The 22,625-nt window shown below is 45.6% G+C and overlaps 1 protein-coding gene across 2 annotated transcripts in view; it reads right to left on the reverse strand.

Moving 5' to 3' along the window:
* LOC137435295 (uncharacterized) overlaps positions 1-22,625 on the reverse strand; it is a 92,720-nt gene that overhangs the window by 60,191 nt on the left and 9,904 nt on the right. The window contains exons 3-4 of one of the 2 annotated variants that reach the window (XM_078784451.1): positions 14,991-15,051; positions 14,310-14,463 (exon numbers count right to left, since the gene is read on the reverse strand). In XM_078784451.1, coding sequence (XP_078640577.1) covers positions 14,310-14,463; positions 14,991-15,051 — 215 coding nt within the window. Of the gene's footprint in view, positions 1-14,309; positions 14,467-14,990; positions 15,052-22,625 lie in introns of both variants that reach the window. The other variant, XM_078784449.1, reaches the window with a different exon arrangement.

A 22,625-nucleotide genomic window follows, 5' to 3' on the forward strand; every position in this document is an offset into this window, starting at 1 on the left:
TTGAAAGTGTTGTGCTGGGGAATTACAGTCGTTCCAAACCTACATTATGGCTGAAATATGTAAATGACTCTTTTGTTATAAAGAAGTGTGAACTGCAAGACTTCTTTAATTACATGAACAGTGTGGACGAGAACATCCAGTTCATACAAGAACCATACAACAATGATCAGTTAGCCTTTCTTAATTGCAAGGTTCACAGGAATGGTGAAGGCTGCTTGGATTTTGAGGTGTACAGGGAACCCACACAAACCAACCACTATTTGCAGTTTGATTAACACTACCCATTGATCCATAAATTTATCTGTCATATGCACCTTTTTTTCTTCCATCGGGCAGACACTATTCCGACCACACAGGAGGGGAAATTATGTGAAAAGGAGAACATCAGGGGTGCTCTGAGTAAGTGTGGTTACCCTGGATGGTCTTTTTTGAAAGAGGGAAGTAACAAGAACGACATCAGGTCCGGTGAACAACAGCAGGAGACGGATCAAGAAAACATGACACAAATGACCATTCCGTATGCAGCTGGGATGTCTGAGAAAGTGAGAAGATCCTCCTCCAAGTTTGGAATTGTTACATCATATAAACCACAAAGAATTCTTTGTAGCCAGTTAGTTCATGTTAAGGACAGGATCTGGAAGGATAGGAAACGCGACTTGGTGTATGAAACTTGAATCCGCCATTTCCCATCGCCCACCATGCCCCCTCACCCCCTTCACCCCCCTCACCCCCCCCCCCCCCCCCCCCCCCCCCCCCCCCGCTTTGAGAGGGTCCAAAATAATCCAGCCTGATTGGAGTTAAAACTTCTTCGATAAGTGGGGGAGTTTAATTTTTAGGTTAAACCACCAATTACACTTACGAGTATTTTGTTTCCTCTTAAACAAATACTTCTCTCCTGAATGATTTAGTGTTAATTTGCCAAAGAATTGCATACTTATGCAAATGACAATCATCTGATTTTTCTCTGTTGAATGAATGAATGAATGAATGAATGATCGTTTTAAGGCCATTTTTCCCCACTGGAGCGGGGGATAGCCATCTGATTTTTCTCTGTTAATGTAACCTATTCACATTTTATCTGCATTTTTTGTTAGCTTCAGCACTTTAGAGTTGTGAAGACTGTATATTAAGTTTGATTTGAAGGAACCATAAAATAAGCTCAGGTGGAAAAAAATGTGAAAAATTTGGAGGGATTGAATACTTTTGCAAGACTGTCATTATTGAGGCTCATGGAAAAGCTGGTTTTCGTCCAAATCCGTCCAAAAATTGAGACATAATGCAATACAGTATATCGTTTTTGGCCCCAACTCCCAATAGTAAAGAATCACTTTAAAAATTAAAACCTTTTTCTATCCAGATCCGGATCATCACCAAAACCGAAATGATTTGTCCTTGTCATATACCTGGTGTTGGGCTCGCGGCTAGGGTGCCAGCTTAGGATACCAGGATCCTGGGTTCGAATCCCGGTCGATCGCTGAATTAACGCCAGGGGGTTGACTCAGCCTGTCATCCTTCCGAGGTCGGCTAATTGAGTACCAGTTCACTGGTAATTCCCTGCTTGTCGCAAAAAGGCGACAAAAAGGGTTGGCGTCAGGAAGGGCATCCGGCCGTAAAACATTGCTTCAAAAATGGGACCGAAAAAACAACAACAACCACGGTCCCCGAAAAAGGCCAACCCCTGCTTTGCGGGGAAAAATGGCCTCTAAAGGTGGTTTTTTTACAGATGCAGATCCCGCCTATCAATGGGATACAAAATGTGGTAAAATTTACTGTGGTAAAATAACTTCGGGATTTAATCTATCCCTTCCGTCAGCCCACCTTTAGATACATACGTTGTTAACCCTATCTACCACAGAATGTTATTTAAGGTATTCTCCCCGAATATGGGGGTAACGGCCCCCTCTTAGTGCGGTAACCCGATTTATTTATTTATTTCCTTGAGGAATCTCTCTTCCTTTCAGTTGACTTGGGAGGTAAACACAGGGCTGTAAGTTACCAGTGAGGTGTTAAATCACTCAGGGGACCCCTCTCTATCAGTATTGAGCACATAAGCCCACCACAACCCTCCTATCGACAGAGAAGTGGTTAATTTAGACCACCACCAAAACCGCAGGTTATACATGACTTCAGTGTGAAAAATGGCCTCTAAATGTGGTTATTTTATTTTATATATATACCCAACCTGCCCACAAAGTATCATCCGAATCAATCCATAACTTTGAGATATCGTGTTTTATATCATTTTTAGCCATCTCTCAATGGTGAATAATCACTTTGAAAAACAAGCATTCTGAGCATTGCGCTGCAATACATGTCCCCTACCAAAGTTCAAAGTGCCATAACTTTGTCAAAAATGATCGAATATGCAAATTTATGCACGGTTGATGCTGGTTTTCAAACTTGATCTGAGGTATGCTGAGACACGTGTCATAATAATAATAATAATAATTCATTTATTTTGTATAGCGCTTTTCCAGAAGCCCAAAGGCGCTTTGACAGAGTGGAAAACATAATGCATAACAATACATGAAAACAACAATTGCAAAAAGACAAGAATCAAGAAAACAAACAGCAGCGATATACGGCATATATATAAGACAAGAATCAAAAAGACAAGACAAGAATCAATAGGGAAATATTTAAAGCAAAAGGAGGGAGAAGGAGAAGAGATAGTCAGGGGTTAAATGCTGTGGGTTGAATGTTGAATGCAGCGTTGAACAGGTGGGTCTTTAGTGATGTTTTGAATGTGGTGAGTGAGGAGGAGTCTCTGATGGTGTGAGGTAGTGAGTTCCAGAGGGTGGGAGCAGCGATGGAGAAGGCCCTGTCCCCCCAGGATCTGAATTTGGTCCGGATGGAGGGGGTCAGGAGGTTGGTACCAGCAGAGCGGAGGTTGCGGGTGGGAGTGTGTCTGGAGAGGAGGTCAGCCAGGTAGGATGGGGCCAGGTTATGGAGGGCTTTGTATGTCAAGAGGAGGATTTTGTACTGGATTCTCTGGGGGATGGGGAGCCAGTGGAGCTTGTAAAGGACGGGGGTGATGTGGTCACGGGTCCGGGAATGAGTGAGTAGACGGGCAGCGGAGTTCTGAATGTATTGGAGTTTATTGGTGATTTTTGAGGGTGAACCATAGAGGAGGCTATTGCAGTAGTCCAGACGGGAGGTGATGAAGGCGTGGATGAGGGTTTCTGCAGCCGTGGAGGAGAGGGATGAGCGGAGACGGGCAATGTTTTTCAGGTGAAAGAAGGCTGACTTTGTGATCTGTTTAGTGTATTTGTCGAAGGAAAGGGTTTGGTCAAAGATGACGCCAAGATTCCGGATGTGAGGGGAGGTGGATACTGGGATACCGTCGATGTTGAGGGCAAAGTTATGGGTGGATTTTGTGAGCGTTTTTGGGCCAATGATGATTATTTCAGATTTATCACAGTTAAGCTTGAGGAAGTTGATTTGAAGCCAGGATTTTATTTCAGTGATGCAGTTTGTCAGGATAGAGTGGGTGTCGGTGGAGACGGACTTGGTGGAGATGAAAAGCTGGATGTCATCGGCGAAGCAGTGGAATTGGAGACCATGACGGCGGATTAAGTGACCGAGCGGGGACAGGTAAAGGATGAAGAGGAGGGGGCCAAGAACTGAACCTTGGGGGACACCTTGGGGGAGGGGAGCAGTGGGGGATTTGCAGTTATTGATGGAGATGAACTGGCATCTGTCAGAGAGGTATGATTTAATCCAAGAGAGGGCAGTGCCGGTGACGTTAAAGGTGGATTCAAGTCGGGTGAGGAGGATAGTGTGATCGATGGTGTCAAAGGCAGCGCTGAGGTCGAGGAGGACGAGAATGTTGAGGTTGCCAGCGTCAGAGGAGAGGAGAAGGTCGTTGGTGATTTTGAGGAGAGCAGTTTCAGTACTGTGGTTGGAGCGGAATCCGGATTGGAATGTTTCATACAAGTTATTGGCAGAGAGATGATGTTTGAGTTGAGTGGCTACAGCGCGTTCCAAAACTTTTGACAGAAAGGGTAGGTTGGAGATGGGTCTGAAGTTGTTTAGGGTGTCAGGGTTTAGACCAGGTTTTTTTAGAATGGGGGTAACAGCAGCAATTTTGAGGGAAGGTGGGACGATGCCTGTAGACAGGGAGGAGTTTATTGTTGCAATGATAAGTGGAGAGAGAGCAGGGAGGGAGGCTTTGACAAAGCTGGAGGGGATGGGGTCAAGAGTGCAGGTGGCAGTTTTCATTCCTATGAGGAGTTCAGAGAGGTCAGTAGGAGAGATTGGGGAGAACCGAGACAGGGGATGGCAGGACAAGGGGGGGCAGGTGGTTGGAGGGGGAGCGGGTGCGGCGGTGGTCAAGCTGTTGTAGATGTTGTCAATTTTGCGTTGGAAGAAAGAGAGGAAGGAGATGCAGTTGTCTACTGTGAATGACTGGGTGGTGGTGTTCAGGGGGCGGAGGAGTTTGTTTATTGTCGAGAAGAGTGCTTTTGGGTTTCCGGAGCCAGAGTGGATAATTTGAGAGTAGTAGGCAGAGCGGGCGCGGGAGAGGGCATCTTTGTAGTGTTGTATGTGGTCCTTGTAGGCTTGGGAGTGAACTGTGAGACCCGTTTTATTGCGGAGTCTTTCAAGTTGGCGAGCACGAGTTTTCATCAGGTGGAGTTCAGGGGTAAACCAGGGAGCAGAATGGGTGAAAGAAACTGTTTTGGTTTTTACAGGCGCAAGCTGGTCAAGGCAGGAGGAGAGAGTGTGGTTGTAGTAGTCAGTGAGGTCGGAAGGGGTGTGGAGGTCAATGAAGGGAGAAGTGGACATTTTTTCAGAGAGGGTGGATGAGAATGAGGTAGGTGAAAGAGCGTTTAGCTTACGGAAGTTGATTGTGCGATAATGCCTTGGTGTTGGGGCGGGGATGTTGATGGTCAGAGTGATGGCTAAGTGGTCAGAGAGGGTGAGGTCGGAGCCATAGAGATGGTGCAAATTTAATCCAGTGGAGCAGACAAGGTCCAAAATGTGACCACGGATATGGGTAGGAAAGTCGACATGTTGAGTGAGGTTAAAGCAGGTGAGTAAATCAGTGAAGTCAGTGGTTATTGTGGAGTCAGTGGAGTCCATGTGGATATTGAAATCACCAAGGAGGAGGATTGAGGGGGAGAGGGAACATAGCTGGGTCAGAAAGTAGGAGAAGTCAGACAGGAATGATGGGTGTGGTTTGGGAGGGCGGTAGACGACAGCCATGACTGACTGCGTGTGACCAGAGAGTTTTAAAGCCAGGTGTTCAAATGATGGAGCAGATGAGATGGAGATGAGGTTGGTCTTGATGTCTTGACGGTGGATAACGGCAATTCCACCACCTCGGCCCTCCGAGCGTGGTTTATTGACGTAGGAATATCCATTGGGTGTGGTGAGGTTGAGTGTGTAGTAGTCCAGAGGTTGTTGCCAGGTTTCGGTGAGACAGAGAAAGTCCAGTTTGTTATCCAGGATGTATTCGTTCAGGATGAGGCATTTATTGTTGAGGGACCGGGTGTTGAACAGGGTGAGCTTGATGTTGTTTTGAACAGCAGGGATGAATTCAGGTGATTTAGCCAGGGTTCGTAGGCAAGAGGTGCGATCGTGTGGGTTGCTGTGACCAGGTGCGCTGGGACGAAGAGTGAGAGTGCGCTGAGCCGACCAGAGGACGGGGATGGAGTGACCTGATTGCAAATAAACAAACTTGCGACCGGAGCCACGGTGAATGTACCTGGGTCGTCGGAGGAGTCCATTTGATTTGATGGCAGAGATGCATGATGGGGTGGAGCGGGTATTGAGCAGAAGAAGCCTTGCGGCGGAGTACTTCAGAGCCATGCCAGGCAGGAGCGAAGGGACGAGTACGAGGCCAAGGTCGAGGAGGCAAAGCGGCAAACGCAGCGGCAAACGCAGCGGCAAACGACTGCAGCCGCTAATCAAGACCACAGCGGCAAACAAGGCCACAAGGCCACCGGCAAACAAGGCCACGGCCACAATCAACGGGAGCGGGCCTTTCGAATTCCGTATTCCGTACCATCAAAAGCAGATTCCGTTATCCAGCCGGAGAACACGCGGCACGTGCGGGTGTGAAAAGGCAGGACAGGTGTGAGATGTCAGGTCAGAAAGGTAGAAGCAGACCCTGTACATCCATCCAGTCGGAGAAGCGGCGAATATGCAACGCCAGCGTCCTCTCGCAACCGAACCCGGAACCCGTCATGCCTCGCCTCGTTGATAAGCCCCCAAGGTCGCTCCGTGGAGCGGCCTGCACGTGTTGCACTATGTGAATTATATAAATTATTACCAACTCACGGTCTGAGGTACTAGCGATTCAAGAGATATCAATTTTTTAAAAATATTTTCGTTTAATTAACGATATCTGCCAAACCACATGCCCTATCGCAAATTCCAAAAGGACATTTTAGTAGACTGACATGCTGAACAGATTTGTGAAGTTTCCCCTCGATTGGATTACAAAAATGAGGGAGGGGCTGTTTTAAAGGTTCATGCTTAAAAACGTCATAACTCTGAAACCATGCGACGCATGACGTCATGCTCGCTGACTTTTGTTCGTCATGGGTATGCGATTCTGCGTGCAAAGTTTGGCCTCGATCTGTTCAGCCGTTGCAGAGAAAAAGGGGTTTTCGTGTTTTCACGAAAAACAATATGGCGCCCGAACCACGTGACCTGTGACGTCATAATTACCACTAAAATATTCTACAGACCGAGTCCCTCCTATGATGAAAATTTGATCTCAATCGGTCCTATTATTGCAGATAAAATCTTTTTTAAAGGAAATTAAAACTTAAAATGGCACTGAGTTAAGGATCATCAGAATTATCAGAATTCCCAAAGTTCAAAGTGCCATAACTTTGTCAAAAACGATCGAAACGTCGTGAAGGTCGAACTTGATCTGTAACGTATCATGAGGAAACGATGTGCCAAGTTTGAAATCATTAGCATTAAGCGTTTAGAAAAAAAGTCCGGAAAACTGTTCTTTGCGTGACGGATTGACGGATTGACGGACGGACGGGACGGAGGGACGGCGTGCAAACCTATAGTCCCCTCCGGTGTACACCGGTAGGGGACTAATAAGCATTCGGAGTATTGCGCTGCAATACATGTCCCTACCAAAGTTCAAAGTGCCATAACTTTGTCAAAAATGATCGAATATGCAAATTTATGCACGGTTGATGCTGGTTTTCAAACTTGATCTGAGGTATGCTGAGACACGTGTGTCACGCCTCACCTCGTTGATAAGCCCGCAAGGTCGCTCCGTGGAGCGGCCTGCAAGTATTGCACTGTGTGAATTATATAAATTATTACCAACTCACGGTCTGAGGTACTAGCGATTCAAAAGATATCTATTTTTTTATGGCACATTGGAGAAGCCAATGCGAGGTTTCTTCTTCCTCAGCTTGTCACAACTCTGTCAAATGCGATCGAGTGAAAAAAGTCAGAATTTGACCAAATCTGTTTTATTCGTTTGTTAATATACCTCAGCTATTGACAAATCTTAAATTAGAATTTTATTTGAGGTTAAAATGACCGCGACAGGTCGTGTCCAACAATGCTTTCAGTCAGTACATGTGATAAATAATTAAATCCGCACACTTGACGCCTCTTCTTCTTCACACAATAACAACTTCTAGCTTCCAGACCGAACATCCAATCATCTTGAAATTTTGCACACTTGTTACTCTCCATGACGTCTACTATAGTATGAAGTTTCACGTCGATCAATAAAGTGATTCAAGAGATATCCATTTTAAAAATATTTTCGTTTAATTAACGATATCTGCCAAACCACGTGAGCTATCGCAAATTCCAAAAGGACATTTTAGTAGACTGACATGCGGAACAGATCTGTGAAGTTTCCCGTCGATTGGATCAAAAATGAGGGAGGGGCTCGGTTTTAAAGGTTCATGCTTAAAAACGTCATAACTCTGAAACCATGTGACGCATGACATTGTGGTGCCGTGCACACACAATTCGTTTGCCAAGAAGGTAGGCCACAACGCGTTGTACAAACTGAAACCCTTTATTAACAGCTCGCACGTAAGCACTGGGCGGGCTCGACTTTCGAGCCCGCATATATGTCCCGAGGCCACGCCTTGCCCCCGGGCGTGGCCGGTCGGCCGAAAGGCGGGGCATGTCACTCAGTTCCACCCTGCGCCTCGTGACGCCTTCGCTCCGGGCATGGCCCGAGCTGCGCTTCCACGCCCGGGCGCTCGCGCCACCCACTGGTGCGCGGAATTATTGCCCACTGACAATGTGTCCGCCACAACGTCATGCTCGCTGACTTTTTTGTTTGTCATGGGTATGTGATTCTGCCTGCAAAGTTTGGCCTCGATCTGTTCAGCCGTTGCAGAGAAAAAGGGGGTTTTCGTGTTTTCACGAAAAACAATATGGCACCCGAACCACGTGACCTGTGACGTCATAATTACCATTAAAATATTCTACAGACCGAGTCCCTCCTATGGTGAAAATTTGATCTCAATCGGTCCTATTATTGCAGAGAAAATCCTTTTTAAAGGAAATTAAAACTTAAAATGGCACTGAGTTAAGGATCATCAGAATTATCAGAATTCCCAAAGTTCAAAGTGCCATAACTTTGTCAAAAATGATCGAAACGTCGTGAAGTTCGAACTTGATCTGTAACTTATCATGAGGACACGAAGTGCCAAGTTTGAAATCATTAGCGTTAAGCGTTTAGAAAAAGAGTCCGGAAAACTGTTCTTTGCGTGACGGACTGACGGACTGACGGACGGAGGGACGGCATGCAAACCTATAGTCCCCTCCGGTGTACACCGGTAGGGGAGTAACAAGCATTCTGAGTATTGCGCTGCAATACATGTCCCCTACCAAAGTTCAAAGTGCCATAACTTTGTCAAACAAACAACAACAACAACATCATGCATTTTAAGGCCATTTTCCCTGCTAGAGCGGGGGTTAGCCTTGCGGGCCCCATGACAATGTTCTCCATCTTACCATATTTTCTGAATCTCTCCTTGTTAACCCCCTTGCCCGCATTTCTTCTTCCACCATCTTTTGCCAAGTCTTTCTCGGTCTTCCCCGTCCTCTACTTCCTTCTACATTCATTTCCATCACTCTTCTCAACCAGTTCATTTCATCCTTCCTCAACACATGACGAAACTATCTCAACCTGTTCCGCTTCACAGCATCAATCACAGGCTCTATTCCCATCATTTGTCTTCCTCTCTCTCAACGATACTCCGCACATCCATCGAACCATTCGCATTTCCACCCTTTCCAACCTTCGTTGCTGCTCTACGTTCATTACCCATATCTCGCTCCCAAAAATCATAACACTTCTCACACATGCAGCATACACCTTTCCCTTCAGCTTCAACGACACTCCCCTCCTCATCAGCACGCCACTCAGTTCCCGAAACTTCTTCCATGCACATCTCACTCTCGCAACCGTTGCCGAGTCTGATCCACCTTCTCCATTCAGCATGTCTCCGAGGTAGCAAAATGTTTTCACACCTTCCAGCTTCACGCCATCTCCAAGATCCAACTCAACATTTCCTCCATCTGCAGCTCCCTCTGTGCACACCATACATTTGAATGTAGCTGCCACACTGGTTAATGACCCTCTCAGACCACTACATTTTTGATGAACCCACTCAGTGCACATTGAACATTGAATGGAGTTCACTCCGACACCCTTCCTGCACACAGCACAGGGCCACTTCCCAGTTCTTTCAACCTCACCACATGCTTTACCACTTGCCATCACCTTCGTCTTTCCAATATTCACCTTCAGACCTTTTGTCTCCATACATTCCTGCCACTTGTTCATCTTTTCCTTCAGTCCATCCATACTTTCTGCAATCAACACCAGATCATCTGCATACAACAACTCCCACGGTAAACCCTCCTTTACGTTCTGAGCCAGCACCTCCATCACAGCTACAAATAGTAGTGGACTTAGTACCAACCCCTGATGCACTCCCACCTTCACCTCAAACTCACCACTGTTCCCGTCCTTCGTCCTTACAGCTGTGCGCGCCCTTTTGTACATTGCCATCACTACTCTGATCAACCATTCCTCCACTCCTAACTTCCTCATTGCTCATGTCAATACTTTGCGTGGAACCCTATCGAATGCTTTCTCCAGATCAACAAACCCAAGAAACAACTTCTTCCTCTTCTCCACGTACTTCTCCTGCAACTGCCTCACAATAAAGAGCACCTCTGTCGTTACTCTTCCTGGCATAAATCCAAACTGCATTTCGTCGATCTTCACTTTTTTCCTTATCCTCCTCTCCAACACCCTTTCCAATACCTTCATTCCATGCTCCAATAACTTTATCGCTCGGTACGAGCCACACTCCAGAGGGTCACCTTTCCCCTTGTAAAGAGGGATGAGGGTACTCAGTTCCCAATCCACTGGAATGCGGCCTTCTTTCACCGCCAGATTACAGATCTCTGTCATTCTCTTCACACCCCAACTTCCTGCTGCCTTCAACATATCTCCCACAACTCCCGTCGGCCCTCCCGCTTTTCTACTCTTCATTGCTTTTATCGCTTCCTCAACTTCCTTCTCAGTTATCTTCTCTGCCGGTCCTAAAACTGGGTTACTCTCTATGTTGCCATCCCATTCATTCTCTGTGTTCAACAGCATTTCCATATATCTTTTCCATCTTCCTTTAATTCCATCTGGGTCCACAACGATTTGTCCCACTTCATCCTTCAAGCAACTCACCCCCATCACATCACAACTCTCTTTCGCTATCTGCTTTGCAATCCTGAATACTGCTCTCTGACCCTCTTCTGAATCAAAGCGTTCTCCGAACATTTTCTACATGCCTCCTGCGCCTTTGCTACCTCTTTCTTTGCAGCCTTCTTGGCTGCCTTATAACTTTCATGCTCTGCTGTTTCTGCTCCCGTACCCTTCGCCTTCTGCCACTCCTTGAACTTCTTCCTCTTCTCATCAATCCTCTTTCCAACTTCATCATCCCACGACCATGTTTCCGAGTGCCTCGGTGGTCCTTTTGTCCATCCACATACCTCACCAACGGCTCCCAACAGACTAGCTTTCATTGACATCCACCACTTTCAAGCTCAACCACATCATCCTCTACCCTACTCAGCCTCTCTTTTAATGCCTCCCTTACTGTCACCTCTTTCAACCTCCACACCTTCATTCTCGGTTGGTACTTCACCCGCCGAGCTCTCCTTGCACCTTTCACCATTATGTCGCAGACAACCAAGTGGTGCTGTGACACAGCCTCCTCCCCCGGGATCACCTTTGTGTCCCGGAGGTGCCCCCTATCTCGCCTACGCACCATCAGGTAGTCAACGGTTGTCGTCGACCCACCTGACGTGTATGTAACAAGCTTATTATCCTCTTTCTGGAACTGAGTATTACAAATCAACAATTCAGCTCCATCAGCAAACTCCAAAATCCTTTCACCTTCTCCATTTCTCACACCATATCCGTAACCCCCATGAACTCCCTCAAAACCGTCCATACTCCTTCCCACATGTCCATTTAGGTCTCCTCCTACCACAACAACTTCCTCATCTTTCACGTTTTCCATCAGCTTCTCTATCGCACACCAGAACTTGTCCTTCTCTTCATCGCTCCGACCAACCTGCGGTTCACCAAGAGCTTTCTAATCATCATTTTCACCATCATCAACCTATCACTCACTCTAGTCACTCACGATACTGTCTACAAACTCCTCAGAAAACAGGACACCAACACTATTCACGCCCTCCAGGCACCCTTGCCACACAAACTTGTATTTCTGTCCCTGCCTACCCTACACCATTCTCACACCACTTCCCTTCCATCTCATCTCTTGCACACAACATATGTCCACTCTTCTTCTGACCAATACTTCCACCACTTCTCCTGATCTCCCTGTCATTGTCCCGACATTCCATGTCCCAACCCTCAGAAACCGATCTCCACTTCGGGCTGTGCCCTGCGTATATGTAGTTGTAATTGTCATGGTTCTCTTTTTGAGGCAATATTTTCATGGCCGGATGCCCTTCCTGACGCCAACCCTCTTAGTCGCCTCTTACGACACGCAGGGATACGGTGTACCTATTCTAATCCAGGGTACACACTGGGAAACGTTTAAACATGGAAATTCCGGGGGGGGGGGGGGGCGGGGGCATCACGGCTGCGGGGGCCCCATCAGCCCAACGCCACATTTGCCCGGTCAGCACCACAGCGGCCCAGTCAGCACCACACCCTTGGAAAGGACTTCGATGCTGTGGAGAGATCGAAGCACACCTCCTTGCTCGAGCGGACCGGAAGCGGAAGTCCATATATATATATAAGTACATCTATATAATGTGCACATATATATAAGGATATAATATATTGTGGGCTTTCACTTAAAAAATTAAAAAATTAAAAAAATACTTGCAAATAATAACGGCGGGGTAGCAGAAAAGGAGGTGGGGTTGAGAGGTTGGGGTATTAAATAAAGCCTCTCCAAATATCAGCACCACACACCACGTCGGCCCGGTCGACCCAGAGCCTGGCGCGAAGTCCAAGGACATCAGCACGTCATCCGAAAACAGCTCCGGTTGGTGCGAACCACTCGGTCAATGGCGCGAACCAGGTCCCGAAACGCCCTTGCTCGCTTGGCCCCGATGAAGGCCTCGCTGGGTGTTCTCCAAACAGGGGCAGAATCACCCAAGCCGCGCTGGATTTCGGCGGCGGAAAGCAGCCACGAAGCGACGATTTTCGGTCGGGCTGTATTGCGAACACCACGGTGGCCGGGTCAGCACCACACCCTTGGAAAGGACTTCGATGAACGTCGGCCCGGTCGGCCCAGAGGCTGGCGCAAGTCCAAGGACATCAGCACGTCATCCAAAAACAGCGCCGGTTGGTGCGAACCACTCGGTAAACTTTGTCAAAAATGATCGAATGTGCAAATTTATGCACGGTTGATGCTGGTTTTCAAACGTGATCTGAGGTATGCTGAGACACATGTGTGTCACGTCTCGCCTCGTTGATAAGCCCGCAAGGTCGCTCCGTGGAGCGGCCTGCACGTATTGCACTGTGTGAATTATATAAATTATTACCAACTCACGGTCTGAGGTACTAGCGATTCAAGAGATATCCATTTTTTTTAATATTTTCGTTTAATTAACGATATCTGCCAAACCACGTGCCCCATCGCAAATTCCAAAAGAACATTTTAGTAGACTGACATGCTGAACAGATTTGTGAAGTTTCCCCTCGATTGGATCAAAAATGAGGGAGGGGCTCTGTTTTAAAGGTTCATGCTTTAAAACATCATAACTCTGAAACCATCAGTAATTTATTATATTTTTCGGTTCACGATCAATTAATTATATCGATGTGTGTATATATATATATATGTTGCTCGGCTTGGTTCCGCCCCTCCGGAAAGCGCGCGCTGTGTCGCGCTGTTGACGTTCGCGAGACGAGGCTGAGGACGCGCAGTGCGGCTTGAGGAGAACTCGAGAATTAACAAGAGATATCCATTTAAAAAAATATTTTCCTTTAATTAACGATACCTGCCAAACCACATGCCCTATTGCAAATTCCAAAAGGACATTTTAGTGCTGAATAGATCTGTGAAGTTTCCCCTCGATTGGATCAAAAATGAGGGAGGAGCTCGGTTTTAAAGGTTCATGCTTAAAAACGTCATAACTCTGAAACCATGTGACGCATGACGTCATGCTCGCTGACTTTTGTTCGTCATGGGTATGCGATTCTGCGTGCAAAGTTTGGCCTCGATCTGTTCAGCCGTTGCAGAGAAAAAGGGGTTTTCGTGTTTTCACGAAAAACAATATGGCGCCCGAACCACGTGACCTGTGACGTCATAATTACCATTAAAATATTCTACAGATCGAGTCCATCATATGGTGAAAATTTTACCTCAATCGGTCCTATTATTGCAGAGAAATTGGTTTTTAAAGGAAATTAAAACTTAAAATGGCACCGAGTTAAGAATCATCAGAATTACCAAAGTTCAAAGTGCCATAACTTTGTTTAAAATGATCGAAACGTCGTGAAGTTCGAACTTGACCTGTAACTTATGAGGAAACCATGTGCCAAGTTTGAAATCATTAGCATTAAGCGTTTAGAAAAAAAGTCCGGAAAACTGTTCTTTGCGTAACGGACTGACGGACTGACAGACTGACAGACTGACGGACTGACGGACAGACTGACGGTGTGCAAACCTATAGTCCCCTCCGGTGTACACCGGGAGGGGACTAATAATAAGGTGAGGAGGGAGTGGGGGAGGGGAAAAATCACAATAATCTGTAAAAGGGAGTGATTTGAGCTCACATGTGGAGCAAGATGTATATGTCTGTACCATAACTGAGCGACGCAGGCTGTTCTGCAATGGGTTGAGACTGCATGTCAAAGACTGGGAGGCAAGTGGACTTCTCCCCTGTGAGATGGATGATGGTGCATGGCTCAAGGACGTCCTTGGACGTTTGTGCTTTTGGAGTGAAGATAAAGATGACCTACTGGCAAAAACAACCAGCCATTGCATGAAACAGAAAGATCCCAATTGTCATGTAACTCACTCCATGTTGGGCATACAAACATCAGAAAACATGGACTTAACTGACAACAACGTGACCAACGTAAACGTATACAGTATTATGGGTACAAGTGTTTTTTTTAAAGGGGTGGAGCACCCCTCTGGTTTATTCGAGCTTGGGGTCAGTAATCAATCTTATTTTTTGCATACAAGTGTTGAATTTAGGTTTAAATAAAATTATTTGAAAATGGAAGGGAGAGTCCAGGCCACTGGACTCATGTTGAATCCACCTCGTGTGTGTGTGTGTGTGTGTGTGTGTGTGTGTGTGTGTGTGTGTGTGTGTGTGTGTGTGTGTGTGTGTGTGTGTGTGTGTGTGTGTGTGTGTGTGTCGACCATTTCCCACATCCTATTCCATGATCCAAGCTTTAAAAAGTTAACATGGAAATATAAGAGTGCAACATGGAAATATCGTGTAAACCCAATATTTTGCCAACGAATTAAACTCACCGTGGAGATGGAACCATGCTGGCAGCAGCACCAAGACTTTCTGAAGAAGGGGAACTTGCAACTGTGCACAGCAAAAAAGACACATTAAATCAGCCTCAACTGCACAAAAACCTCGAGATCACATATACTGACCCTGTACCACGAATAACTCAATTTCTTATCCGAAAGAAGTTTGTGACATTTGAAAAAGATTTTTATGAACTATACCCTCCAAACTATACCCGATACCCTCGAATCCCGGTCGATCGCTGAATTAACGCCAGAGGGGTTGACTCAGCCTGTCATCCTTCCGAGGTCGGCAAATTGAGTACCAGCTTGCTGGGATGAATGATCACGGTGTGTACCCCGATTTAGAATAGGTACACCGTATCCCTGCGCATCATAAGAGGCGACCAAGGGTTGGTGTCAGGAAGGGCATCCGGCCATAAAAACATTGCCTCAAACAGGGAACCATGATCGTCATGGGGCCCGCAAAGCTAACACCCGCTCTAGCGGGGCAAATGGCCTGAAAGCGATCATTCATTCATTCATTCATTCATACCCTACAAAAGAAGATTATTGCCAGAAATTTGAAGTTATAAATTTTGAGAAAATATTTTTATTTTGGTTCATCAAAAATGGTAAATTTCCTTTTCAACATTTTCCAGTGATTGATGATTATATTTTAATAAATAAAAAAAATTAAATAAATAAATAAAAATCAAGCAAAAATTGTTGTGGAAATTTGTGGAATCGGATTTGTTGGCTTCAAAAAACTATCGTCAGCATCATCATCATCATCATGTACCATACTCTATGCAGAGTGTTAGTGCTGCTGAAGCAATTACTAGGCCACAATCCTGATGGGTTTGCCCATCTGGCTGAGGAAGTCTCTGCCGACCCTTCAGGAATGTGCACAACAACAACAACAGGCATTTTAAGGCCATTTTCCCTGCAAGAGCGGGGGTTAGCCTTGTGGTCACCATGACAATCTTCTCCATTTTGCCATATCTTCTGCATCTCCCCTTGTTAACCCCCTTGCCCACATTTCTTCTTCAACCATCTTTAGCCAAATCTTTCTCTGTCTTCCCCGTCCTCCACTTCCTTCTACATTCATTTCCCTCACTCTTCTCAACCAGTCACTTTCATCCTTCCTCAACACATGACCAAACCATCTCAAACTGTTTCTCTTCATGGCATCCATCACAGGCTCTATTCCCATCATCTTTCGCAATTCATCATTTGTCTTCCTCTCTCTCAACGATACTCCACACATCCACCGAACCATTCGCATTTCCACCCTTTCCAGCCTTCGTTGCTGCTCTACGTTCATTACCCATGTCTCACTCCCATAAATCATAACACTTCTCACACATGCAGCATACACCTTTCCCTTCAGCTTCAACGACACTCCCCTCCTTGTCAGCACGCCACTCAGTTCCCGAAACTTCTTCCATGCACATCTCACTCTAGCAACCGTTGCCGAGTCTGATCCACCTTCTCCATTCAGCATGTCTCCTAAGTAACAAAATGTTTTCACACATTCCAGCTTCATGCCGTCTCCAAGATCCAACTCAACATTCCTCCATCTGCAGCTCCCTCTGTGCACACCTTACACTTGAATGTAGCTGCCACACTGATTAATGACCCGCTCAAACCACTACATTTTTGATGAACCCACTCAGCGCACATTGTACATTGAATGGAATTCACTCCGACACCCTTCCTGCACACAGCACACGGCCACTTCCCAGTTCTTTCCACCTCACCACATGCTTTACCACTTGCCATCACCTTCGTTTCACCTCAAACTCACCACTGTTCCCGTCCTTCGTCCTTACAGCTGTGCGCGCTCTTTTGTACATTGCCATCACTACTCTGGTCAACCATTCCTCCACTCCTAACTTCCTCAATGCCCATGTCACTACTTCACGTGGAACCCTATCGAATGCTTTCTCCAGATCAACAAACCCAAGAAACAACTTCTTCCTCTTCTCAATGTACTTCTCCTGCAACTGCCTCACAATAAAGAGCGCGTCTGTCGTTCCTCTTCCTGGCATAAATCCAAACTGCATTTCGCCAATCTTCACTTTCTTCCTTATCTTCCTCTCCAACACCCTTTCCAATACGTTATTTCCATGCTCCAATAACTTTATCGCTCGATACGAGCCACAGTCCAGATGGTCACCTTTCCCCTTGTATAGAGGGACGAAGGTACTCAGTTCCCAATCCACTGGAATGCGGTCTTCTTTCACCACCAGATTGCAGATCTCTGTCATTCTCTTCACACCCTAATATCCCGCTGCCTTCAACATATCTCCCACAACTCCCATCGGCCCTCCTGCTTTTCTCCTCTTCATTGCTTTTATCGCTTCCTCAACTTCCTTCTCGGTTATCTTCTCTGCCGGTCCTAAAACTGGGTTACTCTCTATGTTGCCATCGCATTCATTCTCTGCATTCAACAGTATTTCCATATAGCTCTTCCATCTTCCTTTAATTCCATCTGAGTCTACAACGATTTGTCCCACTTCATCCTTCAAGCAACTCACCCCCATCACATCACACCTCTCTTTCGCTATCTGCTTTGCAATCCTGAATACCGCTCTCTGACCCTCTTCCAAATCCAAGTGTTCACCGAACATTTTCCTACATGCCTCCTGCGCCTTTGCTACCTCTTTCTTTGCAGCCTTCTTGGCTGCCTTATAACTTTCATGCTCTGCCTTTTCTGCCCCCATACCCTTCGCCTTCTGCCACTCCTTGAACTTCTTCCTCTTCTCGTCAATCTTCTTTCCAACTTCATCATCCCACCACCATGTTTCCGAGTGCCTCGGTGGTCCTTTTGTCCATCCACATACCTCACCAACGGCTCCCAACAGACTATCTTTCATTGACATCCAACCACCTTCAAGCTCAACCACATCATCCTCTACCATACTCAGCCTCTCTTTTAATGCCTCCCTCACTGTCACCTCTTTCAACCTCCATTCTCGGTTGGTACTTCACCCGCCGAGCTCTCCTCGCACCTTTCACCCTTATATCACAGACAATCAAGTGGTGCTGTGAAACAGCCTCCTACCCCGGGATCACCTTTGTGTCCCGGAGGTGCCCCCTATCTCGCCTATGCACCAGCAGGTAGTCAACGGTTATCGACGACCCACCTGACATGTATGTAACAAGCATCTCCTCTTTCTGGAACTGAGTATTACAAATCAACAAATCAGCTCCATCAGCAAACTCCAAAATCCTTTCACCTTCTCCATTTCTCACACCATATCCATAACCCCCATGAACTCCATCAAAACCGTCCATGATACTCCTTCCCACATGTCCATTTAGATCTCCTGCTACCACAACAACTTCCTCATCTTTCACGTTTTCCATCAGCTTCTCTATCGCACACCAGAACTTGTCCTTCTCTTCATCGCTCCGACCAACCGGAGGAGCACATCCTGAGATGATGTTCACCAAGAGCTTTCCAATCATCATTTTCACAATCATCAACCTTTCACTCACTCCAGTCACACTCACCACACTGTCTACAAACTCCTCAGAAAACAGGACACCAACACCATTCAAGCCTTCTGGGCACCCTTGCCACACAAACTTGTATTTCTGTCCCTGCCTACCCTTCACCATTCTCACACCACTTCCCTTCCATCTTGTCTCCTGCACAGAACATATGTCCATTCTTCTTCTGACCAATACTTCCACCACTTCTCCTGATCTCACTGTCATTGTCCCTACATTCCATGTTACAAACCTCAGAAACCGATCACGTCGGGCATCAGACGTTTTGTCGTCATAAATGGAGTGATTTCCACCCTTGCTTCGATCGGGTTCCCCACCTTGAGTTTTGACGAGAGGGAGTGGGGTCCCCCACAGGGTACTTCGGGCTGTACCCTGCCCATATGTAGTTGTAATTGTCATGGTTCTCTTTTTGAGGTAATGTATTAATGGCCGGATGCCCTTCCTGACGCCAACCCTTTTAGTCGCCTCTTTGGACAGGCAGAGATACGGTGTACCTATTCTAAACCGGGGTACACACCGGGTCCTTCAGGAATGTGTGAGGCCAAGTAAACTACGACATGGGTTGATGTGTATGTACTATGAGATGTGTGCATGAAGTTAAGTAAACAGACCTGTTGTGAAAGCAATATGTAATAGTAACTGTCATTACCCCATGCACGCGAAGCGAAAAGCAAGGTTAAACAATCGATTCATGTCGGTGCGTCTCTCCTTCTGTCCATCTGTCCACAATCGTCAGTTCATGATCGAGGAACCACTTATTTTCAATTGAATGTTGTATTTAGAACATGATTCAGAAAACAAACCTGCTGTTTAACAGCACTTAGTCTCTGAATTTGTCCTGATCACACATGAGCAGAAAAGAGCGAGATAAAAAAAATTACTCTGTCTGCTTACCTGGCTGGCAGTCAAACAAAATTGAAAATCATTCCAAACAGGAAACTTATTGTTTTTAAGGACGTCATAATGGATACATACAACAGGTACGAAGAAATAGTTGTGTGTCAAATAGGGTGGTGTAATAGCCACTGCGTCAACAGCGGCAAAATTCCAAAATTAAACTTTTTTATACGACCTTTCCAATCTTTATTTTATTTAAATCAAATGATATACTTGAACACTGCAAAAAACAAATTGTCTGCTTTGCACTTCCAAGAACCTCCAGTTTTGCAGTATTTGGACATTTTAAAAATAGGGTGGTGTAAAATGATGGTGTATAAAACTGCTTCAATAATGCTACAAAACGTTTGGAATTTTTTTGGTACAAATATTTAAAATCATTATTTTATTTCAATTGAAGTATATATACACAAAGAATTAAGTTCTTCCCTCCATGGTCCCTCCAATAGCCAATCTGGATGAATTGGAACGTGCATTACATCGGGAATGGAACAACCTGCCACAGCAACGCATACGACGGCTTACAGGGTCTATGAGACGTAGGGTTGAGTCAGTGATCCGATCACGTGGGTCCTACACACGTTATTGACGCAAAGATCGCTAGAGGTCTTCTCAGAACATTGACTGTACGTTAGAAAACATAAACGTCATCCACACTGTCCGTGATGGACCTATAGCTCCATACTTAAATTGAGGTGAAAATATGCCTAAAATTCCCAAAAAATTTCACCTTAAATTATTCAGAATAAAATATTGAAAACGGCATGATTGTTATGTTTTTATGTGACCATAATATCACTTCTCCAGAAAATATAGCAATATCATGGGTATATTACACTGTTTTGACGACAACAAACTTGTAATGTGCGAGGTTGTAAAAAAACGGGGGGGGGGGTGCTTAACTTAATTCTTTGTGTATACTTGAACACCACACAGTGTAACATGTTCTATGAAATCGCGACCTTAGTAAAGCATTACAACCGGAAAATAATAATCGGGAAAAAAAAACATCCTGGATGTGGGAGGAGAGGGGGGGATCTCTGGGTTGCTCCTCGGAGATCAATCGGCTGTCTCTGTGCTGTTCGAGAGAACTGTCCGGGGCCATACAACAATTCCTCAACCAAGAAAGCTGCTAACATATTTTCACATCGGCGATGCTCCATGTAGGTTAAAGAGTTTTATTAGGGTCGTTCGGACAACTTTTGAAAGGCGTAATATTTTGAAATTATCAACTTAAAGGTTCAATGAGACAAAATAACTTGAAGCAAGATTGACAGGGGTTTCAGCTAACATTAGATTTAGGCCCTTTTGGAAAATCAGCCCCAGGACCATAAGCACTCTGGCATTTCTGGATTAACGAAAACCTGCTCAAAAATACCACAACTCAAAGGGCAAGTAGATCTGTGATTATGAGAAAAAGTACAACTATGATCCTCATTAAACTGATAATGGCACAAAATAATTTACACATACGGTATACTAGTCCAGAAGCCAAACTGGATTTTTTGGGTTCGTGGTCCGGTCCTGGCAACTTTAGTTTGACACTTTTTCGTGCAACGGTGTCACATCAGAACATCATTTTTGTTGGATGCCAGACAAAAACGTGTAGCTGGGTAAGGTTTTTGACTCTTTGATGGTGTCATCCCAGAAACAACTGAATACCATTTTTAAGCCAATGTTCAAATCTCTGTGGCAGTTTTTAAACGAGATTTTTTGTCCAACTACTTTCCTTTGTTGTATTTAATGTTTCCAATGATATTTCTTGCTTGAGGGAAGCGGATTTTTCGTGGAAAATTTGAAGTGGGAAACCAATTTTTATATGAATTCATCTTTTTATGGCATGAAATTATTTTTAAGACAATTTTAACCATAAGACAACTATTCGTAATGTGTCAACAATTGTTTTAAAACATGCATTTATTACCCTCGCCTGAGGAGATTGTATTGCATTTGAGTCCGTTTGTCTTTGTTACTTGCCGGAAAAGATTCCGGCAAGTATGTTGATCGGTTGGTTTGTTACTTTTTTTTCTTTTTTTTTGTATACAAGATCGAGGCTCGTGAAAGAGCGAACATTAATCACACAGAAAGACAAACCGACACATAAAACATATAACATCGGGAGCGGTAGACAAGATGGGGAGAGAGGGGGAAGGACACAAACACAACATTTGAGAGCAGGGACTGAGACATGGAGACATTGAGAGATCTGTGGGAGGGAGAGGGCTTTGGGGGGGAGGCATGGGAAGGGGGGGTGGGAGAGGTATAAAACATATTGACACTGCCAGGACTACCAGGAAAGAAGTTGGAATTTCAAACAAGGTGGATCTGGGGTGAATTCGTGGGGGTAGAAAAGATCAAGGTTTTGGATGGGGGAAGATAAGAGATGGTTGTGAACAGCTGTTTTAAAGACCTGGAAGGAGGAGTAGGATTGAAGGGAGTGTGGGAGTTTGTTCCAGAGGCGGGAGAAAAGTGGAATGAAGGAGTGAAGGTGAGCAGAGAGCCGAGATTTCGGCAGTTTAACCATCAGAGGGTTGCTGGCAGATCTTGTGCAACCTGTAGGAATATTTGGGGGACAGAGCACAGAAAGAGCTGGGGGAGCAAGGCCGGAGAGGAGTCGGTAGAAGACAGAAAGACCACCTACCTGCCTGCGGTGAGTGAGTGAAACGCCCTCAGAGATAGCTTCATCGCGGGAGATTCCAATGATTCTGAAAGCTTTGATTTCAACAGCGTGAAGCCGAGCTAGGTGTGAGGCAGGAGCACCGGCCCATAGGGGAGAACAGTTTTCCATTGAGCTGCGGATGAAAGCCTTGTATGTGGTGAGGAGCTCAGGTGTGCCTGGGAAGGACTTCGCACGACGGAGGATGCCCAATCGGCAACTGGCTTTGGAGGCCAGCTTGGAAATGTGGTTGCCGGAAAAGATTCCGGCAAGTATGTTGATCTATTTGTTACTTGCCGGAAAAAATTCCAGCAAGTATGTTGATCTGTTCGTTTGTTTGTTTGTTACTTGCCGGAAAATTTTCCGGCAAGTATGTTGATCTGTTCGTTTGTTACTTGCCGGAAAAATTTTCCGGCAAGTATGTTGATCTGTTCGTTTGTTTGTCTGTCTGTTTGTCTGTCTGTCTGTTTGTCTGTCTGTCTGTTTGTCTGTCTGTCTGTTTGTCTGTCTGTCTGTTTGTCTGTTTGTCTACACCGTTGCACGTAGAATCGCCAAACTTTGCACACATATTGGTC

Source organism: Myxine glutinosa, chromosome 9 (assembly GCF_964187855.1).
Source record: "Myxine glutinosa chromosome 9, kmMyxGlut1.1, whole genome shotgun sequence".
In the NCBI taxonomy this organism is placed as follows: Eukaryota; Metazoa; Chordata; class Myxini; order Myxiniformes; family Myxinidae; genus Myxine; species Myxine glutinosa.